Genomic DNA, 22020 nt, shown 5'->3' on the forward strand with positions numbered 1-22020 from the left:
CCCAGAGTCAGTAAGAGACCCCAGTATTCTATTTCTTTCTAGCAGATAGTTGCAGATGACGGTATATCTTTATTTTCACTCTTTATTTTTAGATCCGGAAATTCCATACAATTCCATATAGTTAAAAGAACTGTATGAAGAGTTACTCCTGGGAGAATTCTGTGCCAAAAAAAATAAAATTTCTGCACATAATAATTTAAAATTCTGCATATTATTTGTCAAAATAACATAATATAATCATGCCAGTTAGTAGTGTCTGTTTGAAGAAACTATATTAAGCTTTGTCTGCACTAGCACTTTTGTTCGCAAAACTTTTGTTGTGAGGGGATGTTATGAAAACACACCCCTGACCGACATAAGTCTCGCTGACAAAAGTGCCAATGTGGACAGCACTATGTTGGCGGGAGACACTGTCCGGCCGACATAGCTACTGTACTTGTTGGGGGTGGTTTAATTATGCTGGCAGGAGAGCTCTCTCCTGCCAGCACAGAGCGATTAAATGGGAGACCTTACAGTGGCACAGCTGCAGCAGTACAGCTGTGCCGCTGTAAGGTCCATAGTGTAGACATAACCTGATGCTCAAGCAAAGTTTCTTAGCACATGGTCCAGCAGATTACTGATCAAACTCTTAGGTCAAGACCCTCCACCCCCCGCACCCTCCCCGAGTTCAACTGCCATTTTCTTTTGTCATCTTAGGTGCAATGCCAGAGAGAGACAGGGGAGAGAGAGGAGGGTGTCTTGGGTGCGTGCCCTTTCTTTTTATAGTCCTGTCTCCCCTTTGAGGAGCGTTTCCAGCTGGGAGCAAGATGACAGGCAGTCTAGTGAGGAAAGGAAAGTCCATGCTGTGTCTTTGCTAAAATGTAGATTTTTGTCCCTGCTCTCTTCCTTGCCAAGGAATGGCCACTCAGGAGGTAATGGTCCATCAGCCTTGTTGACACCTGGCTGAAGCATCAGCTTGCCCTTTGTCTCCAAGAAAGTGGCTTAGCCACTCCCCAGACTTATCTGGGAAAAATACTTCAGTCATGATTTCAGTTTATGTTTATAACTTTACATATAATGTTGCTATGTGCATTTTGCCATGACATTATTGATCAGCAAATTATGAGTTTTTAAATGATGCCTCACAAGGCATATCTTATACAAACATTATTACAGTAGTGTGTAGAGTTTGGACGCAGGGGTGTATTTTGTCATACACATGTAAGCTTACTCCTTGCACTTGTGCATATGCATTTTTATAGTCTTTAGTTGCCGTATATACTCATTCATTAGCCCCTTCATTTATAAGCTGACCCCCCAAGATGGATAGGTAAAAATAGTAAAAACTGTATGACCCTTTCATAAGCCGACCCTATATTTCAGGGGTTGGCAAACTTTGGCTCCTGGCCCATCAGGGTAAGCCGTTGGCGGGTCGGGACGTTTTGTTTACCTGGAGCGTTCACGAGCACTGAGCCCCTCAGCTCCCAGTGGCCACAGTTTGTTGTTCCCGGAGCTCCATTGCCTGGGAACGGCAAACTGCGACCACTGGGAGCTGAGGGCCTCCGTGCTTGTGAACGCTCCAGGTAAACAAAACGTCCTGACCCGCTAGCGGCTTACCCTGACAGGCCGGGAGCCAAAGTTTGCCAACCCCTGCTATATTTTAAAAGCTGGAGTCACAAGAAACACTCAAAAGTTTTGCTAGAATTATTTTAATATAACGAAAAACCTTTTATTGTTATAATAATAACTGAACAAATATGTATTCACCTTCAAAATTACAGTCCATATTTAAAATCAGTAAATGGATATTTAAAACAAGTAACTTAGAACAATATGAGACTTTAAAAAGTTTTAAAATCCTTCAAAGTCTGAATCAGTCTCTGATTCACCAAACAGTTCATTAAACTCTGCTTCAGTCACAGCTGTACCTGCATTGTCATTGTACATGTCGGCAGTGTTGTCTTCAGACTCAGATTCCTTCTCATCATCAGCCTCTGTTGTGTCATTATCAAATATGGCATCATCTTCTGACCCGTCGAGTGCATTGCTGATACAGCATTTCCTAAATGATTTTTCTATCATTTCTGAGGGAATGGACACTCACGCGTCCTAGATCCACTGGGCGACCAGATTGATTTCGGGCTTCATAAGATTCCTGCCTTTTGTCAACTTCACCATACCTGAGCACATCCATTCAGACCACATTTTGCATAGTCTGTCTTTAAAAGGTTTGTTCAGGCAGACATCAAGCAGTTGTAGAACTGAATTTAAGCCTCCAGGTATTACAGCCAAAGTAGTTTTCATATTTTTGGCCACATTTTTCACCTCATCTGTCTTGTATGCCCTGAACATGTTCCAAACGAGCATATCAGGTTTCTTGAAAAGTGCACCTGATCTCTTATTCCACGCTTTTTCCAGCCATTCAGTAGTCCCACTTTCAGCCATCCATCCCTTTTTGTGTGCTCATATGAGGACACCAGCAGGAAATTTCATGTTTTTAGGCAAGGTTTTTCTTTTAAAAATAACAATAAGAGGGAGCTTTGATGCATTTGCCGAACACGATGAAACCACCGTAAAATGAATTTTTTTCATGGCCAGTGCTTTTAATTAAAACTGTTTTTTCACCAACACCGTTCTGTTGCTCGGGAGATAGAATGTCACCGGTGTTTTGTCCATATTTCCTATTTGTGACAGTTCAAATGCATATTCCTTTCGATATTTTATAATAAACCTTTGGAAAGATTCGATTTTTACTTCCAGATCTCTCAGCAGCTTTTGCTCTTTCTTTGTTCGCTGATGAAGACAGAGGCTATGATGGTTCCTGAAGCGAGTATACCAACCTGCTGATGCAACAAACATTGATGGCTTTACTGCCTTGTGTTTGTCATCTTTCAACATTTGCAGAGCACGCAGACGAATTCCAGTTCTAGTGACAATGTACCCATTTTGTCGACATTCAACAACCCAATTACTGAGATCTTTCTCTAGCTCAGGAAATAAAGCGCACCTTGTTGGACATTTTTTCTTGCTTCTTGGCATGTCTTTTAGTGTTGTTTTATTTTTTCGCCATTCTCTTACTTCTCATTGATACATAATTTACGAGCAGCGGCACAATTATTGTTTGCTTCTGCATATTCAACAACTTTAAGTTTGAATGCTGTGTGATAAGCAGACCTTTTTCTTTTGATTTCACCGTTGTTCATTTTAAATACTAGTATGAAAATAGATTATTATTATTGTAGTTATAGATTTTGTAGGACTTTATATAGGAATGCCACCTGCTTTATCACTGTCAAATTATTATTGTTCTTTGCTTATTTCAAAGCAGCCCTGTAGATTGGCATGTCTGTGGGGATAAGAGGCTATTTCAATTTTATTAGAGATTCCATCGATTCTGCATGTTATATTTTCATATTGGCTAGAGACTTATGGGGTCCATTGGTAGAAGTGCATGAAGAGATCAAATTATACAGTAGCAGACTGACACCAGTGCTATAGTACTATTGTTCATTGTATTTTTCTGATTGGCTTGTAAGGCATAGCATTTTGTGAAATGCATCGGTCAAATGTCATGCAGATCTGCAGCACTGCTCTTTTAGTATTCCTTTCAAGCCAGTCTAGTCCACTAAACAAAGCCTTTGCAACTTTAAAAGGCTGCAGTATTGACATCAATAAATGGGTTGGCAAACTTTGGCGCCCAGCCTGTCAGTGTAAGTCGCTGGCAGGTTGGGACATTTTGTTTACCTGGAGCATCTGCAGGCATGGAGCCCCTCAGCTCCCTGTGGCCGTGCTTCGCCGTTCCCAGCCACTTCGCGCAGCTCCCATTGGCTGGGAATGGTGAACCGCAGCCACAGAGAGTTGAGGGGCTCCATGCCTGCAGACGCTCCAGGTAAACAAAGTGACAATATATTAGATATTCAATTAAATGATTCCATAGAGTTTAAAATCATAAATTTTTGGTGTAGACCCATTTATAAGTCAACCCCCGCTCTTTGATGTGTCGCTTTTTTACCAAAAATATTCGGCTTATGAACAAGTGTTTATGGTATATGATCACATACTGGTTTTTGCACAGCACCTCTGTGGCTCTTTGTAAAGTTGGGTATGCAAAGGTAGCCCCATTTGACAAACACCAAAGCCAAGATTTGACATTTTCTTTGTTCTTCTAAATAGTGCATTTGAAACTTTCTCCTAAAATGCTAAACTTTATGTTTAAGTACTTAACTTGTATTATTATATGATGTTTTACAGGTTAAAATAGCAGAATTTTCTCGAACTCCAGAAGATTTTTTAAAGAAGTATGATGAGCTGAAATCTAAAAATACGAGAAATCTAGATCCTTTGGTGTATCTGCTGTCAAAGCTCACAGAAGACAAAGAGGTAGCATATTTGTTTCTGCGTTTCTGTCAGTCTGATACATAATATTTGGAAGTAGCAACAATGATTTCTGATTATAGTAAACCCTATTAAGAAGCTGTTCAGATAAACATATCTGAACCAACTAGTTACGATTACAATAGAGTATGTGAGGGCATTCATTTTAACCCCCTGTTTCCCAGCAAGTTTTTTTTTGGGTCTAGACATGAATTTTAATTTTGATTTTGAGAAAAATCCATTCAAGCTATTTTGAATTATATAAGGGTAAAAAACATACATTTTACACTCTGAGAAGATGTTAAGATGTCTTTGTGCATAATATGTATACAATTAGAAAAATAACAGTTCTAAGCATTTAAAAATTGGACATTTCACCAGAACAGGTCTTCTCTTATGCTCATCACTGCACTGCTAAGGCCCTGATCCTGCAATCTGTTCTGCACAGGATAACTCTTGTGTCCAAGCAGAGCCCCATTGATTTCATTTCTGTTCCATGTGGATGTAAGCATACAGATTATATTGCAGGATTTGGGGGCCTTAGTTAGAGTCTGAACTAATATCTGTGGAGAAAGTACTCAGTGTACAAAACTTGATCTGCAGATAGATTTTGAATGCAGAAATTTTTTCTTCTTAAAACTTATCTGGAAATCTTCAACAAAGTAAACTTAATGGCTGAAATTTTTCAAAAGTGGCTTCTTATATTGGATGTCTCCATTTTTAGATGGCCAGCTTGACACATGTTGGCCCTGATTTACAGAAGCTTTAAGCACCCATGGCTGCATCTGCAGGTCCTGTTGATTCATTCCCAAGTGCTTCAAAGTTGGGCACCCAAAACCAGAGGTCACTTTTGAGAATTCTGACCTTCAGGACTTCAGCAGTTAGTTTCCTGGGGAGATAACCTCATGCCCTAAAGTGTTTGTTTTCTGTGAAAAAAAACTAAAACATAAAAAAATTTAAACACTGACGTCTCTCTTTGTTGAAAGTTTTGTGCTATAAATCTTAATTTTGTTTTTTTCAAACGCACTCTTCAAGCACGTCTCACTGCATATTACAAGTCCTGCACTCTTGGTATTTGCAATGTGAACCAGTAAACGAACACAGTGTAGCTGAAATCATCTCAGTTTTTTTTTTTTAAACAAATTGAAAGGAGTTACAGGTACTCTCCCTGCCGCTAATACCCCTGACAATTTCTTGGTTTCAGAATCTTATCTTCTGTTTTCTTTGTTGCTGTTGTTTGTTGTTGTTTAAAAAAATTAATCTCTCTATTCCTTTGTGAGAAATCCACAGTTTCATCTATTGTTTCTAACTGGCTACATCAGGGAAAGAGTAAAGATAAATACAGGAAGGGTTGTCAAATGCACAGAGTAAACATACAGAAAGAGACTTTTTCCCCTCCGTTCTCTGTTACAGTTGTCTGGGAGGTTATTTGAAACAATAGAAGGTGAAAAAATGCAAAGAAAATTGTGATTTTTAAATTGCTGTGTCCTTGTAAGTGCCACATCTACAGAGCTTGTAAAGTGCACCCCTTTGGAGCTTTTTTCCTCCCTTTTTCCTTTGTGATTTCTGTTAGAGAATGAGCAGGAGGACCCAGAGGCGGATTGAGTAGACGGGCTTCTTTGTTGCGGTACTTGTTCCCCTCGACCCAGTTGTTGAGTAAGCACTGAATTAGTTACAGCAAACTCTTTTTATCTAAGTTAGTATGTAAATACCTACATTTACTAGAACACTCCCAAAACCCTTATTGAGTAATATGAATGCCCATACAATGAATATTAATAGGTATATACGGAATATAATTATCCCTGCCCCTGTTTACTGTTTACAGCATTAAGCATATTCTACAGGCAATTTTACCTTGAAGATCTGTTTCTTTGCAGTAATTGCAGGCACAAATTCTCTTGATCAGCAGCTCACAGGGAAGGGAGGAAGGGGCCATGACCCCGAGCTCATTTATGTAGCTGGGAAAGGAAGGGGGAAGATAACACTGCTTTACACAAAGCATATCCTTTAGAGCCCCACATTCCTTATGCAGCTGCAGTGCTTATCAATCCTTAACAAGCAGAAGGGAAAGGAGAGGGATAGCACTTTATCTATCAAGTGCAGAAATGGTGCCTGTGCTTCTACCCCCTAATACCATGTCAGCATACCAGCAGTTTCCCAGGTCTTTACTTAACCCTTACATATCCCAACAATTTCCTCTTTGAAAAAGGGGGTGAGGGGTAGAAAAAATTATGTTAATGTAGCATTCACATTGCACGTTAAATGCCCAGAAGTCAAGAAATGAAAAAAATTCTCACTAAATTTAACTCAATTACAAGGTACATAGAGTTCGTTATAGTCCAGTTTCTTTTAAAATATATATCTTAATATATTACTGTTTGTTTTATGGCATACATCTAACAGACAGGAAACTGTTTTTGAATGTTTAACTTAGTGACCTTAATGTCACACAAATGTATGTTTTTGCTTGCCATGGCAACACTAAAAAGAGGATCTTGCATAGGGATGTAAATACTGTTTAAAAAGTTAACCGTTTAAATGATTAATATATTTCATTTAAATGATTAACCAGCTGGGGCTGGCGGGGGGCGGGGGTTAACAGTTAAGGTGGGTTAACAGGTAAGACTAATGCTTACCAGTTAACCGGTAAACATTTTACATCCCTTATCTTGCACAAAGACAGCTTATAAAATACTTGAATCAAGGAGTTGTTGAAAGAGAGGTGAGATGTGCAATGACTGTGTCCATGTGGGTGAAGGTCTCTCTGATCTATCATTTTTGGATATTTCTAGAGCATCTTGTCTAAATCCTTGTTCTGCTGCATTCATGAATAAGTTCTTTTTGTTGTTGTGTATTTGTAGACACTCCAGTATTTACAGCAGAATGCTAAGGAAAGGGCGGAACTTGCAGTGAATGCCACAACAAGTGGTAGTACCAGTTTTACCATTCCGTCAACCACTTCCAAGATATCCATGCAAGAACTTGAGGAGTTACGCAAGCAACTTGGCAGTGTAACAACTAGCTCCAGTGTACAGCAGGTACTATCTCTTCCACAGTCTGGAGATACAAGACTACTTTGAGTGTGTAGGGCTTTAATCATTATCTTTTATTACCTTGTGGTGTAGTTGTGGCAAAGTGTGAATTTTCTGTAATATTTTTATGAATCCTATGTGTGCCTCACTTTCCCTCTGTACTTTGCATTGCTTCCCAGTGGAAGAAAAAAGGATAAGTCTTCTCTTGTGTTGGGGGGGGAGGCGGCCGGACGCAGGACATGGTGTGGGTGTCACCTTGCTATCTGGTCTGCAGTAAATAGTATAATTAAGGAACTGATTGAAACTGATACAGATCAAAATGGGTTCCAAAGGGACAATGAAAGCCCCAATGACTGAACAATTGACACTCAATACTAGGTAGATGGGGCTGCAAACTCAGCATGGCCCTGCCTGGAGACAGAGGACTGGGAGGGCATAAAGAGTGGGCTTCTGGAAGAAGCTGGCTGCTCTCATCTGGGACTGAAAAAGAAGTCAGAGAGACAGAGCCTAAGAGGGAGTCCATTACAGCTTGGATGGTGGATTGCTCTAGCTAGACCAACATGGACTATGTTTTAACATTTGTTTCTCTATGCTAACTCAAGGATTTCTGTCAGGGTTCCTTCCCCACTCTGACCTCTAGGGTACAGATGTGGGAACCTGCATGAAAGACCCCCTAAGCTTATTTCTACCAGCTTATGTTAAAACTTCCCCAAGGCACAAAGTCTTTACTCTTGGATTAATTAAACACTGTCAACATCAAGTGATTTAGACAAAGAACCAGGGAAAGGACCACTTGGAGTCCTACTCCCCCAAAATATTCCCCCAAGCCCTACACCCCCTTTCCTGGGGAAGGCTTGATAATGATATCCTCACCAATTGGTACAGGGGAACACAGACCCAAACCCTTGGATCTTAAGAACAACGAAAAGCAATCAGGTTCTTAAAATAAGAAGTTTATTTAAAGAAAAGATAAAAGAATCACCTCTGTAAAATCAGGATGGTAAATATTTTACAGGGTGGTCAGATTCAAAACATAAAGAATCCCTGTAGGCAAAACCTTAAGTTACAAAAAGATGCAAAAAACAGGCATACACATTTCCTTCAGACAGCGAATTTCACAAGTGAAAATAAAGAAAACCTAACGCATTTTCTAGCTAGATTACTTACTAACTTTACAGGAGTTGGAGGGCTTGCATCCTTGATCTGTTCCCAGCAAAGGTATCACACAGACGGACAAAAGCCTTTTTCCCCCCCTCCAGCTTTGAAAGTATCTTGTCCCCTCATTGGTCATTTTGGGTCAGGTGCCAGCCAGATTACCTGAGCTTTTTAACCCTTTACAGGTAAAAGGACTTTGCCTCTGGCCAGGAAGGACTTTATAGCACTGTATACAGAAAGGTGGTTACCCTTCCCTTTATATTTATGACAGCTTCCAATTCTGTATTCCAATTGACTCACAAATCCTGCTCTTTTTTGAAAATGCTGTTTGGTGTCACTGCAAGTACTTGCTGGGATGTGTCATTCCCTAAAGAATGTGCAAGTCTCTAATCAGCAGTCTGTTTCAGTTGGACTCATTGAGCAGAGCTCACAGTATGAAGCAGAAACTCTGGAGCCAAGAGGTTCAGTCTTGGAGGCAGTGAGGCCAGATGGCCTACTCTGAAGGAAGAGACCGACCCTTTGGTGGTCTGGCACACTGAAAAGATTCCTCCAAGAGACTGTTTAAAAGCTGGAGCATCGCACAGATTCTGTGGATCTGTATATGATCATAACAGAATCCCAGTGCAGGAGGGCAAGGAACTGAGAGGTATCTGGTAGAGAGTTTCATCTGGCCTGACCCGTTCAGTATTCCTCCACTCACTAATATCATAACCTGTATATAAAAGGTGTCATGTAACTTATCAATAGAAAGCTAATAACATACTGATCATTAATATTATTCTGTAGTGTATATACAGAGGACAAATTCAAAATTGCAAACATACTGGGAATTATGATCTTGAAGTGTGTTTGCAAGGCATGGCTGAAGTTACACCAACCTAGTCAAAGGTACTTCCAAGGTACATTAAAAGACAGTGGGAATGCATTTACATAAAAGGTAAACAGAACCATCAAGCTAACAAGGGGAGGAGATAACCACTCAACATCATGTCAGTGGGGAGATTGCAGGAACAGATCAATTTATATTTTAACAAACCAGCTGGGAAAGAAGCCAGCATGGAACTTCCTTCCCCACAAGACTCCATAACTCCTTCCTTATGGCGTGAATGAACTTTGAAATGGATTCTCCTGATAGTTACCCCCAATTAAAGGTTCACTGTACCATAAAAGAGAGAGAGGCAAAGAACCTCAGATTATCTTTCATCGAAGAAGACAAAAGAACGGAGCACTTTGGACTTGGTGGCAGATCCTGACCAAGTGTGTGGTCAGCCATGTCCTGGAAGGTGATGTGGTAAGAATCTAACTTTGAACCAGAACTGTAGTTTTGTTAAGTTTTGGTCTCTAGAAAGCATTTTTCACTTTTATTTGCTTATAACTATTTCTAACTCTGTCCTTTATACTTGAACTCACTTAAAATCCTATTTCCTTTTGATAATAAACTTGTTTTACTTTTAATTGAAACCAACCCAGTGCTGTGTTAGAATTGAAGTGATAGTTAACTCCAGTTATAGTGATAAACTGTGCACTTTGTCTCTTTAGAGGAGCAAACAAATCTTATTCCTCTGAATGGTCCAGGAAAGGGGCTGGACATTGCAGAGTGCACAGTTTTGGGAAAATTGGGCACTGAGAGGGGTTTGGTTATACCTGGCAAGATGACCCTAAGCAGGTGGAGTCCAGAATGTGGCTGTGTTGTAACAAGCAGGCTGCTGGAGTCAGAACTGATCCGGGGCAACTTATTACACATACTCATCTTGTATGCCGGCTGGGAGCATCCAGCTACAGCACCAGAGCAATTTTAAGGCACTCAGGGTTACAGGGCAAGTGATGACAACCTCTAACTGGTGTGGGTTGCACCCAGAGTGTGACACAGTGATAGTAATATGGTTTGGAAGTACAGAAATCCAGTATAAGAGCTGTCCTCAACCCCGATTCACCATCAAGAATATAGGGTTCTTTTCTGGCTGTGGAGTTGCACCTTGAATACACACTCCTCTTCCAGTGTCTTCATGACATTTATCCCTGGGACAGTGTGATGTGCTGTCCTATTGGAGTCACTAGTGGCCAGTGCATCTGACTTCAGTCCTTGGTTCTCTCATTAGAACTCCTGCCAGTGTCTAGTCCTCAGGATTAGCTTTGTGACTGTTAGGCTCAGAAGCCCAAACTGTTGGAAGGAGAAGGGAATCAGACCATGAGCTGCCTCCTCATCTGGTCCTAATTTTAGAAAGGGAGATTGCATGCAATAGAGGGCCCCAAGCATCTGGTTGCTTTGCTTGTGCTTAAGGCTAGCCCTACTAATGCCAGAAGTGTTTGGAGATGGAACTGGCCAAGGTGGAGGTGATAGTATTGTTGGAGGAGAAAGAAGTGGAAAAGACAAGAACATAGAGAATTCATCGCATCACAGAGGATATTTGGGGTTGGTCAAATGAGAAGCACAGAGTCCAGCAAAGCCAGTTCCTACATCAGGTAGATCTTAGGATATTTTTATGAGCATCTGCATATTGTGGGGAGCACTGGGTCAGTGTTTGCCAGGGATTGCAGGGGACAGTGTACAGGGGTGGAATGTGTCACACGTTTACCAGGGAGAATGGTGCATTAGGGTGGGAAAGTGCCATGCATTTCCTCAGATTCTCAGTATCACTAGAGCTGTTCTGTGGTTTGTTAGCTAACACGTTATTCTCTTCATAATTTGGAAGATGGGATTTAATTCTGGGTTGTGACCCAGATTTCAATCCATAGTAAATTGTAACAGCTGAGAAATAAAACTCTAAAATCACCAGTTTATTCTGTGGACACTGGTAAACTCTACCTGAGAATGGCAAAATGCAAAAATGACGTCTTCCATGGTACTGGCCAGTCCCTTGTTGGCAGAAAAGTTAACCTGCCTTTCTGTCTTCTTATAGTGACTGAGCCCTAGAGTTGGGAATGGGAAAACCAGGCTGTTTTGTCTTTACTTGGTGAAATAAACAAAGCTTCTAAAAATGCTTGAGCATACAAAGAAAAAAGCCCTGCAGTGTTATAACCAGTAGCCAGGTCCTGCATCCTGTTCTCTCCACTGTTGTCCTCAGATTGACTAGTTCAGCAGTTTGTAATTGATGTCTGGTTTGAAATGATGCTTTTCCAGGTCGGTGTTTTTAAAGAAGCCCCTCTCTCCTTTCTGACAGCCTCTTGAGCTTATACGAAAGATACTCCGAGACAAGCAAAACAAGAAGAATTCTTGTCAGCCTATTCCAGTATTTCCAGCCTGGGTGTATGAGAGATCTGCACTTAATGGGGATTTCTTAACTGGATCCAGTTTAAGCACTGACGCAACAGTGCCTATAGGTATGTATCACACAGACAAAAATGACGAATGTTTTATTCAGTGCATTTGCTCTCTGGTCTCATTCAGATTTCACCAAATATTCAAGATGAGGAGAAAGCTTAGCTCCGGTTAACTCCGCTAAGTAAGAAATGGGCTGAGAGAAAAGCCTTAAAGCTTTGTTTACAGTATTTGTCAATACCAAATCCCAGCCCCAAAATTTTATTGGATGCCATGTTTGAAACCAGATGATAACACATCTGTTTGCTCCAGTCAGATCCCAGTGTGACACGTTTCTTCAGATACTGTAGCCCCTCAGAAAGATGGGGTCACCTGAGATCGTGGCCATTCAGATAACTCATCCCCACCTGGGTGCATGTCAGAAACATCTGGCCAAAGCTCCAGGAATCAATGTCATCTGATGGCTCTGAGGTATTGGATGTAGGGTGACTTGGAAATGTCACGGTGCTAGTCCTGACTGTATACTCATAGGATCTGTCGGATCAGTTCATGCAAGATTTTCTCTGGAGCCACCTTCCCCCAGCATTGTGGAGATGAAAATGATGCTGCTTCTTTGAGTGATTGCACATGTCTATGCCACTGTTGGTATGTGTGCATGCCTCGTGCGCAGATATCAGAAATATTTTCCCTCTGCAGCACCCATCAGGGCAGCTCGAGTGCCCTCTGCCATCATGCACCACTGGGTGCAGGTATAAGAGGATGGAGCCACCCCTAACACCTCTGTTCCTTCATACCACCAGTGACAGTTGTTAGAGAGCTCCAACAATCTTGATATTGCAAGTTTTTCCCCTCACACTTTGTATATAGTTTGTTCTCTTTAGTTAGGTATAGAGTGTATAATTAGTGTTAGTGATAGGTTTTAGCTTTAGGTCCTTTTTGGACCAAATTTGAGTCTTGGGACCGGTATTGCAGCCATGCCTAGTTCTCCAGGGATTAAGTCCTGCTGGTTGTGTGCCAGGTCAGTGCTGGTCAGCGACAGGTATCACATTTGTAAAGGATTTTAGCCTCTCTAGAGCAACAAGCTTTAAGTGTCTTCCTATGGAGGCAGCAAGCCATCTGATTCAGAGCATGCTCTGAATGCTACACTTTAAGTATGGAGTACACCACCCGAGATGTCTGCAGCACCTTGATCTGTCAAAGAAGAGAGAGAACTTCCAAAGACCCGGTACCCCATTCAGCAAGATCATTGCTGCCAAGGCCACCTAGAGGCAAAGACTCGGGGGGATACTCTGAGGGGAAGTGTTCCCAGAATGCTCCTCATCTTGAAAAGGGTTTTTGTCAGTTTTGGAACTTTTGCCACTTCCATTGCAGCTGAACCCTGAAGTTCCTATGCAAAGACAACGAGGTCAAGACCCAGTTCAAGTATCGATGATGCCAGAGGCATACACAGCTGCCAGAGAACTACTCAGTCTTTCTGTACAAGTGACCCTGGCGATACAGGAAGAATTTCAGCCAATACTGGTGACTGCAGTTCCTACACCACCTCCGCTAGAGCATGCAACCTGATGCCCTCTACACTTCCAGTGCCTAAGAGCCAGTACATTCCAGAGGAAATCCACCATTAAAATCCTCAGTACTACCATCCCCAGGCTCAGCTTATGCTTATCTATTTCCTGTCCACACAGAATCTGCTCCACTCTTGTCACAGGACTCAGAGTCATCTCCTTCAGACTCAAAGTTTGGGTCTTTGTGTCCCATTCGAAATGGGTCTCATAGTCCCAGCAGTGAGCACATCTCAAGTCACAATGGCCTGTGCAAGCACGGGCCTCACCACCATGTCAGTGGCCTTTCTGGATTCTGTGGGGTGTCTCTCTCCTGGTAGGACCTTACCTCACCCACCTCAGTTGACTTCTTTGAGGGTGTACTGAGATCATCGTCACCGCAGATACCACTCTCTGACACCTAGTGCAGGTACCAAGCAGCTGGAAGTTGCTCAGACAGCTCCTCCACCACAAGAGAGACCAGACATTGCTTCAGCATTCTAGTGCATTGTCTTCCTCATCACCAGATGAGGCTTTAGAGATGGTGAGCAATTCACTGACACGGGAAGATTACCAGGCTCACAAAGAACTGCTTAAAAGGGTGGCCTCAGTGTAAGACATTAGGGTGGAATTGGTCTGCAAGAAATCTCACAAATTAGTGGACATACTAGCTTCGACGGGTCCCTCCAAAGTGATGCTCCTGATTAATGAAGCAATTCTGGAGCCAGTCAGAACACTCTGGCACACCCTTTCTTCCCTAGCTCCTACAGCGAACTGTGTCCTTTCTAAGTGTTTTGAATACCTCTACATTCACCCTCCCCAGGCTCTTGGTGTGGTGGCAGCAGATAATGAGTGAATGAGGCAGGGGCACCAAGCATCAACGCAAAAGAGGAAGGAATCAGAGACTGGACTAGTTTGGTTGCAGACTTTATTAGATGATAAGGCTACAACTTAGAATTGCTAACCAGCAAGCTCTTCTAAGTCGCTTTGACTTCTCTCTGTGGGAAAATATGAAGTTTAAAGACAGGCTACCAGAGAACTTCAGGCAGGAGTTTAATGTGGTGATGGAAGAGGGCAAGCTGGTGGCCAGGACAGCTTGGATATAGCAGATTCAGCAGCTTTGCTGCAGGCATCCGATCTTCCGCCTGAAGTACAGCAGAACATTCAAGATCTGCCCTTTGAAGGGACTGCCTCTTTGTGGAAAAAATGGACGATAGGCTACGTAGCCTAAAAGATTCAAGGAAAACTCTGAAGTTGCTTGGAGTCAATACACTGTGACAAAGAGGAAGGAGTTCCAGCCCCAGCAGGCTCAGAGATATCAGACATTTATCCCATGGCCCCAAGACCTTCCAAGAAAAAGGGGCAGGAGTTACTGGCATCAACCACCTCCACCCCCTCTTCCTTTGTGACAGCAGGTTCCTCTTGACAAGCAGTTCATTCTAAGCGTGCATTTTGACAGGTTTGTTGATGGCAATATTACTGTTCCTACAGGCTCATCTGTTCCTTCCCATATGTTTGCCAATCATCTATCCCACTTCCTCTGTTCTTGGATTGGACTGGTGGGTCCTAAGCACAGTGTATCTGTGATATTCCCTTCAATTTGTTTCTGTCCTCCCTTCCCACCTCCTTCTCTGTCCCTCTTCAGTTCCCTTCGTTCCCCCACAACCAATGTATACATTGGTCTTGGATGCCTCATCCCTGCATTTGGGGCAGGGGTGGCATATATGGGAACCTTGAGTGTGAACTCAAGGTTTGTGGCCTTCAGAGGATCTGAGGACCCATGTAAATGTCAGGGAGCTATGTGCTGTCCATCTAGCCTGTTTTGACCTTCCACCCACATATTATGCGGGGAAATCTGGTAGTTTTAATGGACAACACAGCATCTATGTTCTACATAAACTGAAAGTAAAGAGTGTTGAGTGCAGTTGTGCCAGGGGGCAATTCTCCTGTGGGAGTTCTGCATAACCAACTCTATTCACCTAAAAACTGCTTACCTTCCAGGAGAGCAGAACATATCGACAGATCACCTGAACAAGTCAATTCACCGTGAATGGCCAGATCCACCATTCAGCTGTGGGGGGCTCCCCTTATGGATATGTTTACAACAAAGGCCAACAGAAAATGCCATCAGTTCTGCTCCCCAGGGGGTCACAGCCAGGTTCATTAACAAACGCTTTACTGCTTGCCTTATACTATGCTTTACTTCCTGCTCTATGGCAAATGCTTTACAAACACTTTATTCCCTGCTCTATGCCTGTCCTCCGATACGATTCCTCTCCAGAGTCTCATGGAAGACCAAACAGGACCATGCTTGCCGTATACTAATAGCACCAGCGTGGCCTTAGCAATACTAGACCTCAGCCCTACTAGCATTGTCGGTAAGACCTTCTCTGTCTCTCCTGTTGGATCAAAATGTGATTTCCCAGGACCTTGGCTGTCTGCTCTACCCAAATCTACAAGCCCTCTGCTTGACAGCATGGATGCTTCATGGTTAACACCATTAGAAAGTGCTTGCTCAGAAGACGTTAAGGAAGTACTTCTAAATAGCAAAAAGCCTTCAACCAGGTGTACTTACCTGGCTAAATGGAAATGTTTTTCTATCTGGTCTTAATAGAAATGTGTCTCTCCAGAGCAAGATTCTGAGCAAGCATGTTTTGAACTATCTATTGCACCTAAAATATCAAGATCTGACAGTTAGTCCTGTTAGAATACATCGAGCAGCTATTTGTTTTTCCCCATTCAGTGGGTAATAGATTGCTTTTTTTCAGCCCCATAACTATCAGATTTCTAAAAAGGTTAAAAAGGTTATACTCACAGATACAAGAACTTGTTGCCCCAAGGGATCTCAACCAGGTGCTAACAAAATTAATGGGACCACCCTCTGAACCTCTCACGTATTGCTCCATACTCCACCTCTGTATGAAAGTGGCATTTCTTGGTTGCAAAAACCTCAGCAAGGAGAGTGGATGAGTTGACAGCCTTTGTTTAAGAGCCTCTTTATACAGTTTCCCATAAGGATAAAGTTTACCTCCGCCCTCACCCAAAATTCCTGACAAAGGTGGTTTCCAATTTCCTCTTGAACTGGGAAATTTATTTGCCAGCTTTCTTCTCATATGGATAGAGATGAGGACACGCTTCTGTCATTGAATGTAAGGAGGGCTTTAGTCTCTTCTACTTGGACTGCACCAGGTCTTCTCGATCCTTAACACAGTTATTTGTCTCACTTGCGGACAGGATGAAATACAGTCTAGTTTCCACTCCGATGATATCTTTCTGAATTTCCTCTTGCATTCATTTGTGCTACCAGTTAGCTAATATTACACCACTTCCCTAGAGTATTGGCCCATTCAACTAGAGCAAAAGCAGCTTTAGCAGCTTTTCTGGCACAAGTACTATCTGAGATTTGCAAAGTGACATATTGGTTATTAGTTCACACTTTCGCTGCTCATCATGGCATTTCCCTTCAGTCCAAGAACAATGCCAGTTTCGGGTGGGTTGTTCTATAACGGCTGCTCACGAAGACTGAACCCACCTCCACATTAATCTGCTTGTAAGTCACCTACAGTGGAATGGACATGTGCAATCACTCGAAGAAATAAAATAGTTAAATCTCCAAGTTCTTCTTCTCTCTATCGGATTCTGTCCAGTAAGAAGGACCAGAGGGAGATTGGGGGTGTCTCCACCCTCTCTATACCTGCGCACAATGGCAGAAGGTGCTCAAGCTGCCCCAGGGGTACCACTGACGGAAAATGTTCTCTGACAACTCTGCACAAGGCTCATGCACACCCCTACAGTGAATGTACATCTGTAACACATCTCAAAGAGCAACAGTTATGGAAAGGTAGGTAACCATTTTTCTGGAGAAAGTCATGGATCCAATGACATTGAGCTCCACAGTTCCTGTTGGATCTGAACTGATGCTGTGGAGTTCTCAGAACATCTTGATTGGGAGTCTAGATCAGACACAGGATCATTTTAGGAACCTCAGACATCATCTTGAGATGAGTTCATATCTTACCTAGAATTTCTCTGTACTGGTACTGTGCTCCTTGGAGGTCTTGGCCTGGAGGCAGTTGCTCTCCATCAGTTCTCTCTTCTCACCTTAGAAGTCTGTTCCCAAGAAGGCAGAGGCTCCTGCAAGAAGAATCCCTTGGCCTCCTTTCCATGAGCCTGTAGGATCAGTAGTTCTACCTGATATGGAGTCAGGCTATGTCTCAGAAAAGGAGGATAAGACAATCCTCAGGTGTGTTCCTTTCTCTCTTATCCCATGATGAGGCTGCCTTAACCCCTTCTCCTCCTCCAAATGACTCTGGAGCCTCCTGGGACATGATGGGGAGAATGGCTGCAGCTCTGGAGATTCCTTTCAGCTGCTATGCCCAGCAAGTTATGTAAATTGTTTGTGAGCTTGGCGCTCAGACAAAGTAGCCCTCTAATCAGAAAGGGGTTTCTGAGATCTCTTTGCCTCTGGTGCATCTGTTTGGTTGGTTTTAGCTGTGCAGTTCCATATTTTCGAATGTTTGGGTTCCTTTTTAAGAGTTGCCATAACTGACTAGGGTGGGGGTTCTAGTACTTACACAAAAGTAGAAGTTATACAAAAAAAAAAAAGTAAGATTTTTAACTCTTAGGATAATGTGATATGCTTTCCACCTTAACTATAATGAATTGTCTTGTCTCAGGATTATTATATTGCTTAACACACAAAGACCCCAATCAAAATTGAAAACCCATTGTGCTAGATGCTGTACAGACCCATAGGCAAAGACAGTTCCTGCCCAAAGAACATGCAAATGGGGGTGTCTGTTCTTCCCTGGTTCCGTAAACTAAGCTTTGTGGCAGGGTGGATTTGATTTAAATCACTAGTCAGGAAGACTCAATATAATCATGGATTTCTATATAAAAGTGCATTCTTGTTGGTTGTTATAACCTTAACACACATTCTTTACAACTCAGAGATAGATGTAGGTTTCATTTTTAGAAGGTATACACTATACATTTTTAAGTGATTTATTTTGAAAACTTTTTAGATTAGTTTTACAGCTATATCAGAATATGAATATTGCCTTCTGCAGCTAACTCAGTCGTCTTTGCCTTCATTTTCTTGTTTGTTCATAATCTGGAAAAGAAAAACAAGTTATCCTGCTTTTTCAGGTCCCAAACGATTTCTCAATTTGGACTGAATTAGTCCAAAGGAAGAAAATATTTTTTCTACACCAGCAGAAGAAGCTACTGCTGTTAAAAGTGAGACTATCACTTCAACAGTCTCTGAATCCAAGTGCTTAAGTGACTTCCACCAGTTCACTGGTGTGACTTTCTTTAAAACATCATCAGCAAACATATATTTCTTGAATGGATCTTATTTCCCAAACTGGATCTCTTTTTTACGGCCTGCTGCCATTATAGGTTTTCCCTTCTAGTGAGAGAATGGAATGGTAGATCTCAAATCAATGAAGGCTACACTCAGAAAGACCTCAAGACTTTTGGAATATGCTGCTCAAACAGTTTCATTTTTGTTTTTGCTGCCTGTCCCTCCCTTCTCACATTTATCTCCAGACTTCTTCTTGTCCAGATCTATTCCTCCCCCAACAATCTTCTATTCATTGAACTCTTTGAAACTTTTCACTTTTAGAGAGAGGTAAGGAATTGACTCTGTACACAAATTTGCAGAGGGACAAGGTCTGTCGTTTCTCACCTCTTTATATTTATTTATTTGTTTAAAAACATTTTTGCTGTTAACAGGCATGTTATCTCTGGAGACACAAATCCGCAGTTTGAGAACTGCAAAACTAAGCATCTCTGATGGTCTCTTCTAGAGTGAGCACTGAGTCTCATTGGGTAGATAGATAGAAAGATTAACTTAAATAATCTATACAGAAGCCCCTGGTACCCCGTAAAATCCATGAACTATTGGAATTCATTTACAAAACTTTTCTTAAACATTACATGAATATATTGTCTCATACTATAGAATTAGAATTTATAATCCCTGTTCCATGATGAGATATTTTTGAGCTATAATGTATATTAATTAAAACTATCTTTAGATAGGTTTTTTCCTCAAACATTTTATCAAAACAATTAGATTTAAATAAAAAAAATCAGATTTTTAAAAAAATTTTTAAAAATCACTGATTTTTATCCACCCTGCTTTGTGGCTTGGTTGCTACAACCATATGGTGCTCCCTGACCTTCTCAAGCCTTGGGATTCTGATTTTTCTACCACTTTCCTTACAGCTAATGTGTAGTCATCTTGACAGTGCATTGCTCTGAGAGCCTGTGCCTTTTCACACTGCAGTCAACTTTTGTTGGGTCACAGGCTTCTTTTGTAGCACTGTAGGTTCTTCTTCGAGTGCTTGCTCATGTCCATTCCACATTAGGTGTGTGTGCTCACCACATGCACCGGTGCCGGAAGTTTTTCCCTCAGCAGTATCTGTAGGGGAGCAGCTCTGGCACCCTCTGGAGTGGCGCCCCCATGGCACAGTATAAGGGGCGCCGCTGGCTCCACGCATCTTCAGTTCCTTCTTGCCGCCAGTGACAGTGCACGGAACATTCACTGCTCTTACTAGCATTGCGTAGGCTTCATTCATACAAACTAGAGTTCTTACAAAGCTAGTGTACATAAACAACGAGGAGTCCTTGTGGCACCTTAAAGACTAACAAATTTATTTGGGCATAAGCTTTCGTGGACTATAACCCACTTCATCAAATGCATGGAGTAGAAAATACAGTAGGCAGGTATAAATACACAGCAGATGAAAAGATAGGAGTTACCTTACTGAGTGGGGAGGTCAGTGCTAATGAGGCCAATTCAATTAGGGTGGATGTGGCCCATTTCCAGCAGTTGATAAGAAGGTGTGAGTATCAACAGAGGGAAAATTTATTTTTTGTAGTGACCCAGCCGCTCCCAGTCTTTATTCAGGCCTAATTTGATGGTGTCAAGTTTGCAAATTAATTCCAGTTCTGCAGTTTCTCGTTGAAGTCTGTTTTTGAAGGTTTTTTGTTGAAGAATTGCCACTTTTAAGTCTGTTATTGAGTGTGCAGGGAGATTGAAGTGTTCTCCAACTGGTTTTTGAATGTTATAATTCTTGATGTTTGATTTGTGTCCATTTATTCTTTTGCGTAGAGACTGCCTGGTTTGTCCAATGTACATGGCAGAAGGGCATTGCTGGCACATGATGGCATATATCACATTGGTAGATATGCAGGTGAACAAGCCCCTGATGGTATGGCTGATGTGATTAGGTCCAGTGCTGGCATCCCTTGAATAGATATGTGGACAGAGTTGGCAACGCAGTTTGTTGCAAGGATAGGTTCCTGAGTTAGTGTTTCTGTTGTGTAGTGTGTGGTTGCTGGTGAATATTTGCTTCAGGTTGGGGGGCTGTCTGTAAGCGAGGACTGGCCTGTCTCATAGTGTACATAGTTAGTAATCGAGTTAGTTAGCCCTTAGCAGTAGTTAGAGTTTTGTTAGTCTCGTCGGGGACTTAGCTGGGGCATGCGGCATACCCGGGTCCCCAAGCTTCAAGCCCTGCGATTGCTGCAAATGGTACATGCCCGTGAGCGATACGCATAGTAGCTGTCTGAGGTACCTCAGTGAAGGGACACATACGTGATAAGTGTCGAATCTGCAAGTCCTTTAAACCTAAGACCAAGAAAGAGCGTGAGATCAGACTCCAAGTGCTCCTGCTGGAGTCGGTGCTCACTCCAGCCCCGGAGCAAAGGTCCAACCCAGCACTGTGGCATCGGAAGCCTGGACACAGAGGCGGGCCTTCATCAGTTTCAAGTGCTGTCGATGCCTGAAGTGCTCCAGGCTCTTGCAGGAGATCCTGACTCTCGCAGTCCTGCCCACCCCAGCTCTGGTGGTGCCCAGACCTCGGGGTGAGCCTGCCTTGGGACCTTTCTGTCCACCCTTGCCTCAATGGTACCACTCCCCATCGTGGGGAATGTCCTGCCACCGCTCACCCATTCAAAGCTATCATGCATTGGAGTTAGGGAGGCAGACGCATTGGAGCCCTCTAAGTCACTGGAACTCGGGCACCAGCAGTGGGATTTGAGGCGGACTTCGCCAGTTACCTTGCACAGGTACCTCAGAGGCACACGTCACCCGGCAGGAACGTCGGGATCGGAACCTTCGTGTCACCATCACGCACCACCATAACGCTGTTACAGATCCCGGGAACGATAAGAGGACCGCAGCAATGGTCCCTGCCAACAATCCCCGGGACAGGTGTCACTGTTTTCAGGGAGGTGTCCCTGGCGCCCGGCCCGTGATACCTCCAGGTCCCACTCCTGGTACCAGTCTCAAAGCGCAAGGTGTGGATCACCGACGGTCACCAAGATCACCATGGAGGCACATGTCATGCTCGGACCGGCCCTCCTCTAGACGCAACCGTGATTATTGGCAGGCACATGGTTGCCGCTCCAGTGGATCTGGGTCACTGGGCAGCAATCGCTCTGGATATGGCTCCAGCATGGAGCAAGGCTCCACATTGGCAGGGCAGTCTTCCAGACCCTCGGTGCTGCCTGCATTGTCGGTACCAAACTCTGCCCAGTGGCCAGGCCCATGGTACCTCTGAAACCTGTGGGCGTTCACCCAGCCCTCCCAGCCTGCCTGCTCGGCTTCGGGAGCCTCAGACAGGCCTGTGGCATCAACGACACAACTCCCTCCAGGGGCTGAGGCCCT

At 42.9% G+C, this 22020-nt stretch overlaps 1 protein-coding gene across 3 annotated transcripts in view; it reads left to right on the plus strand.

Moving 5' to 3' along the window:
- The window catches only part of TUBGCP2 (tubulin gamma complex component 2), a 91050-nt gene that overhangs the window by 9341 nt on the left and 59689 nt on the right, over positions 1-22020 (plus strand). For all 3 annotated transcript variants that reach the window (XM_084634492.1, XM_084634491.1, XM_084634490.1), the window contains exons 3-5: positions 4231-4359; positions 7218-7394; positions 11705-11864. In XM_084634492.1, coding sequence (XP_084490618.1) covers positions 4231-4359; positions 7218-7394; positions 11705-11864 — 466 coding nt within the window. The remainder of the gene's footprint in view (positions 1-4230; positions 4360-7217; positions 7395-11704; positions 11865-22020) is intronic.

This window comes from Lepidochelys olivacea (genome assembly GCF_965140295.1).
Source record: "Lepidochelys olivacea isolate rLepOli2 genome assembly, chromosome: 7".
NCBI classification, from domain to species: Eukaryota; Metazoa; Chordata; order Testudines; family Cheloniidae; genus Lepidochelys; species Lepidochelys olivacea.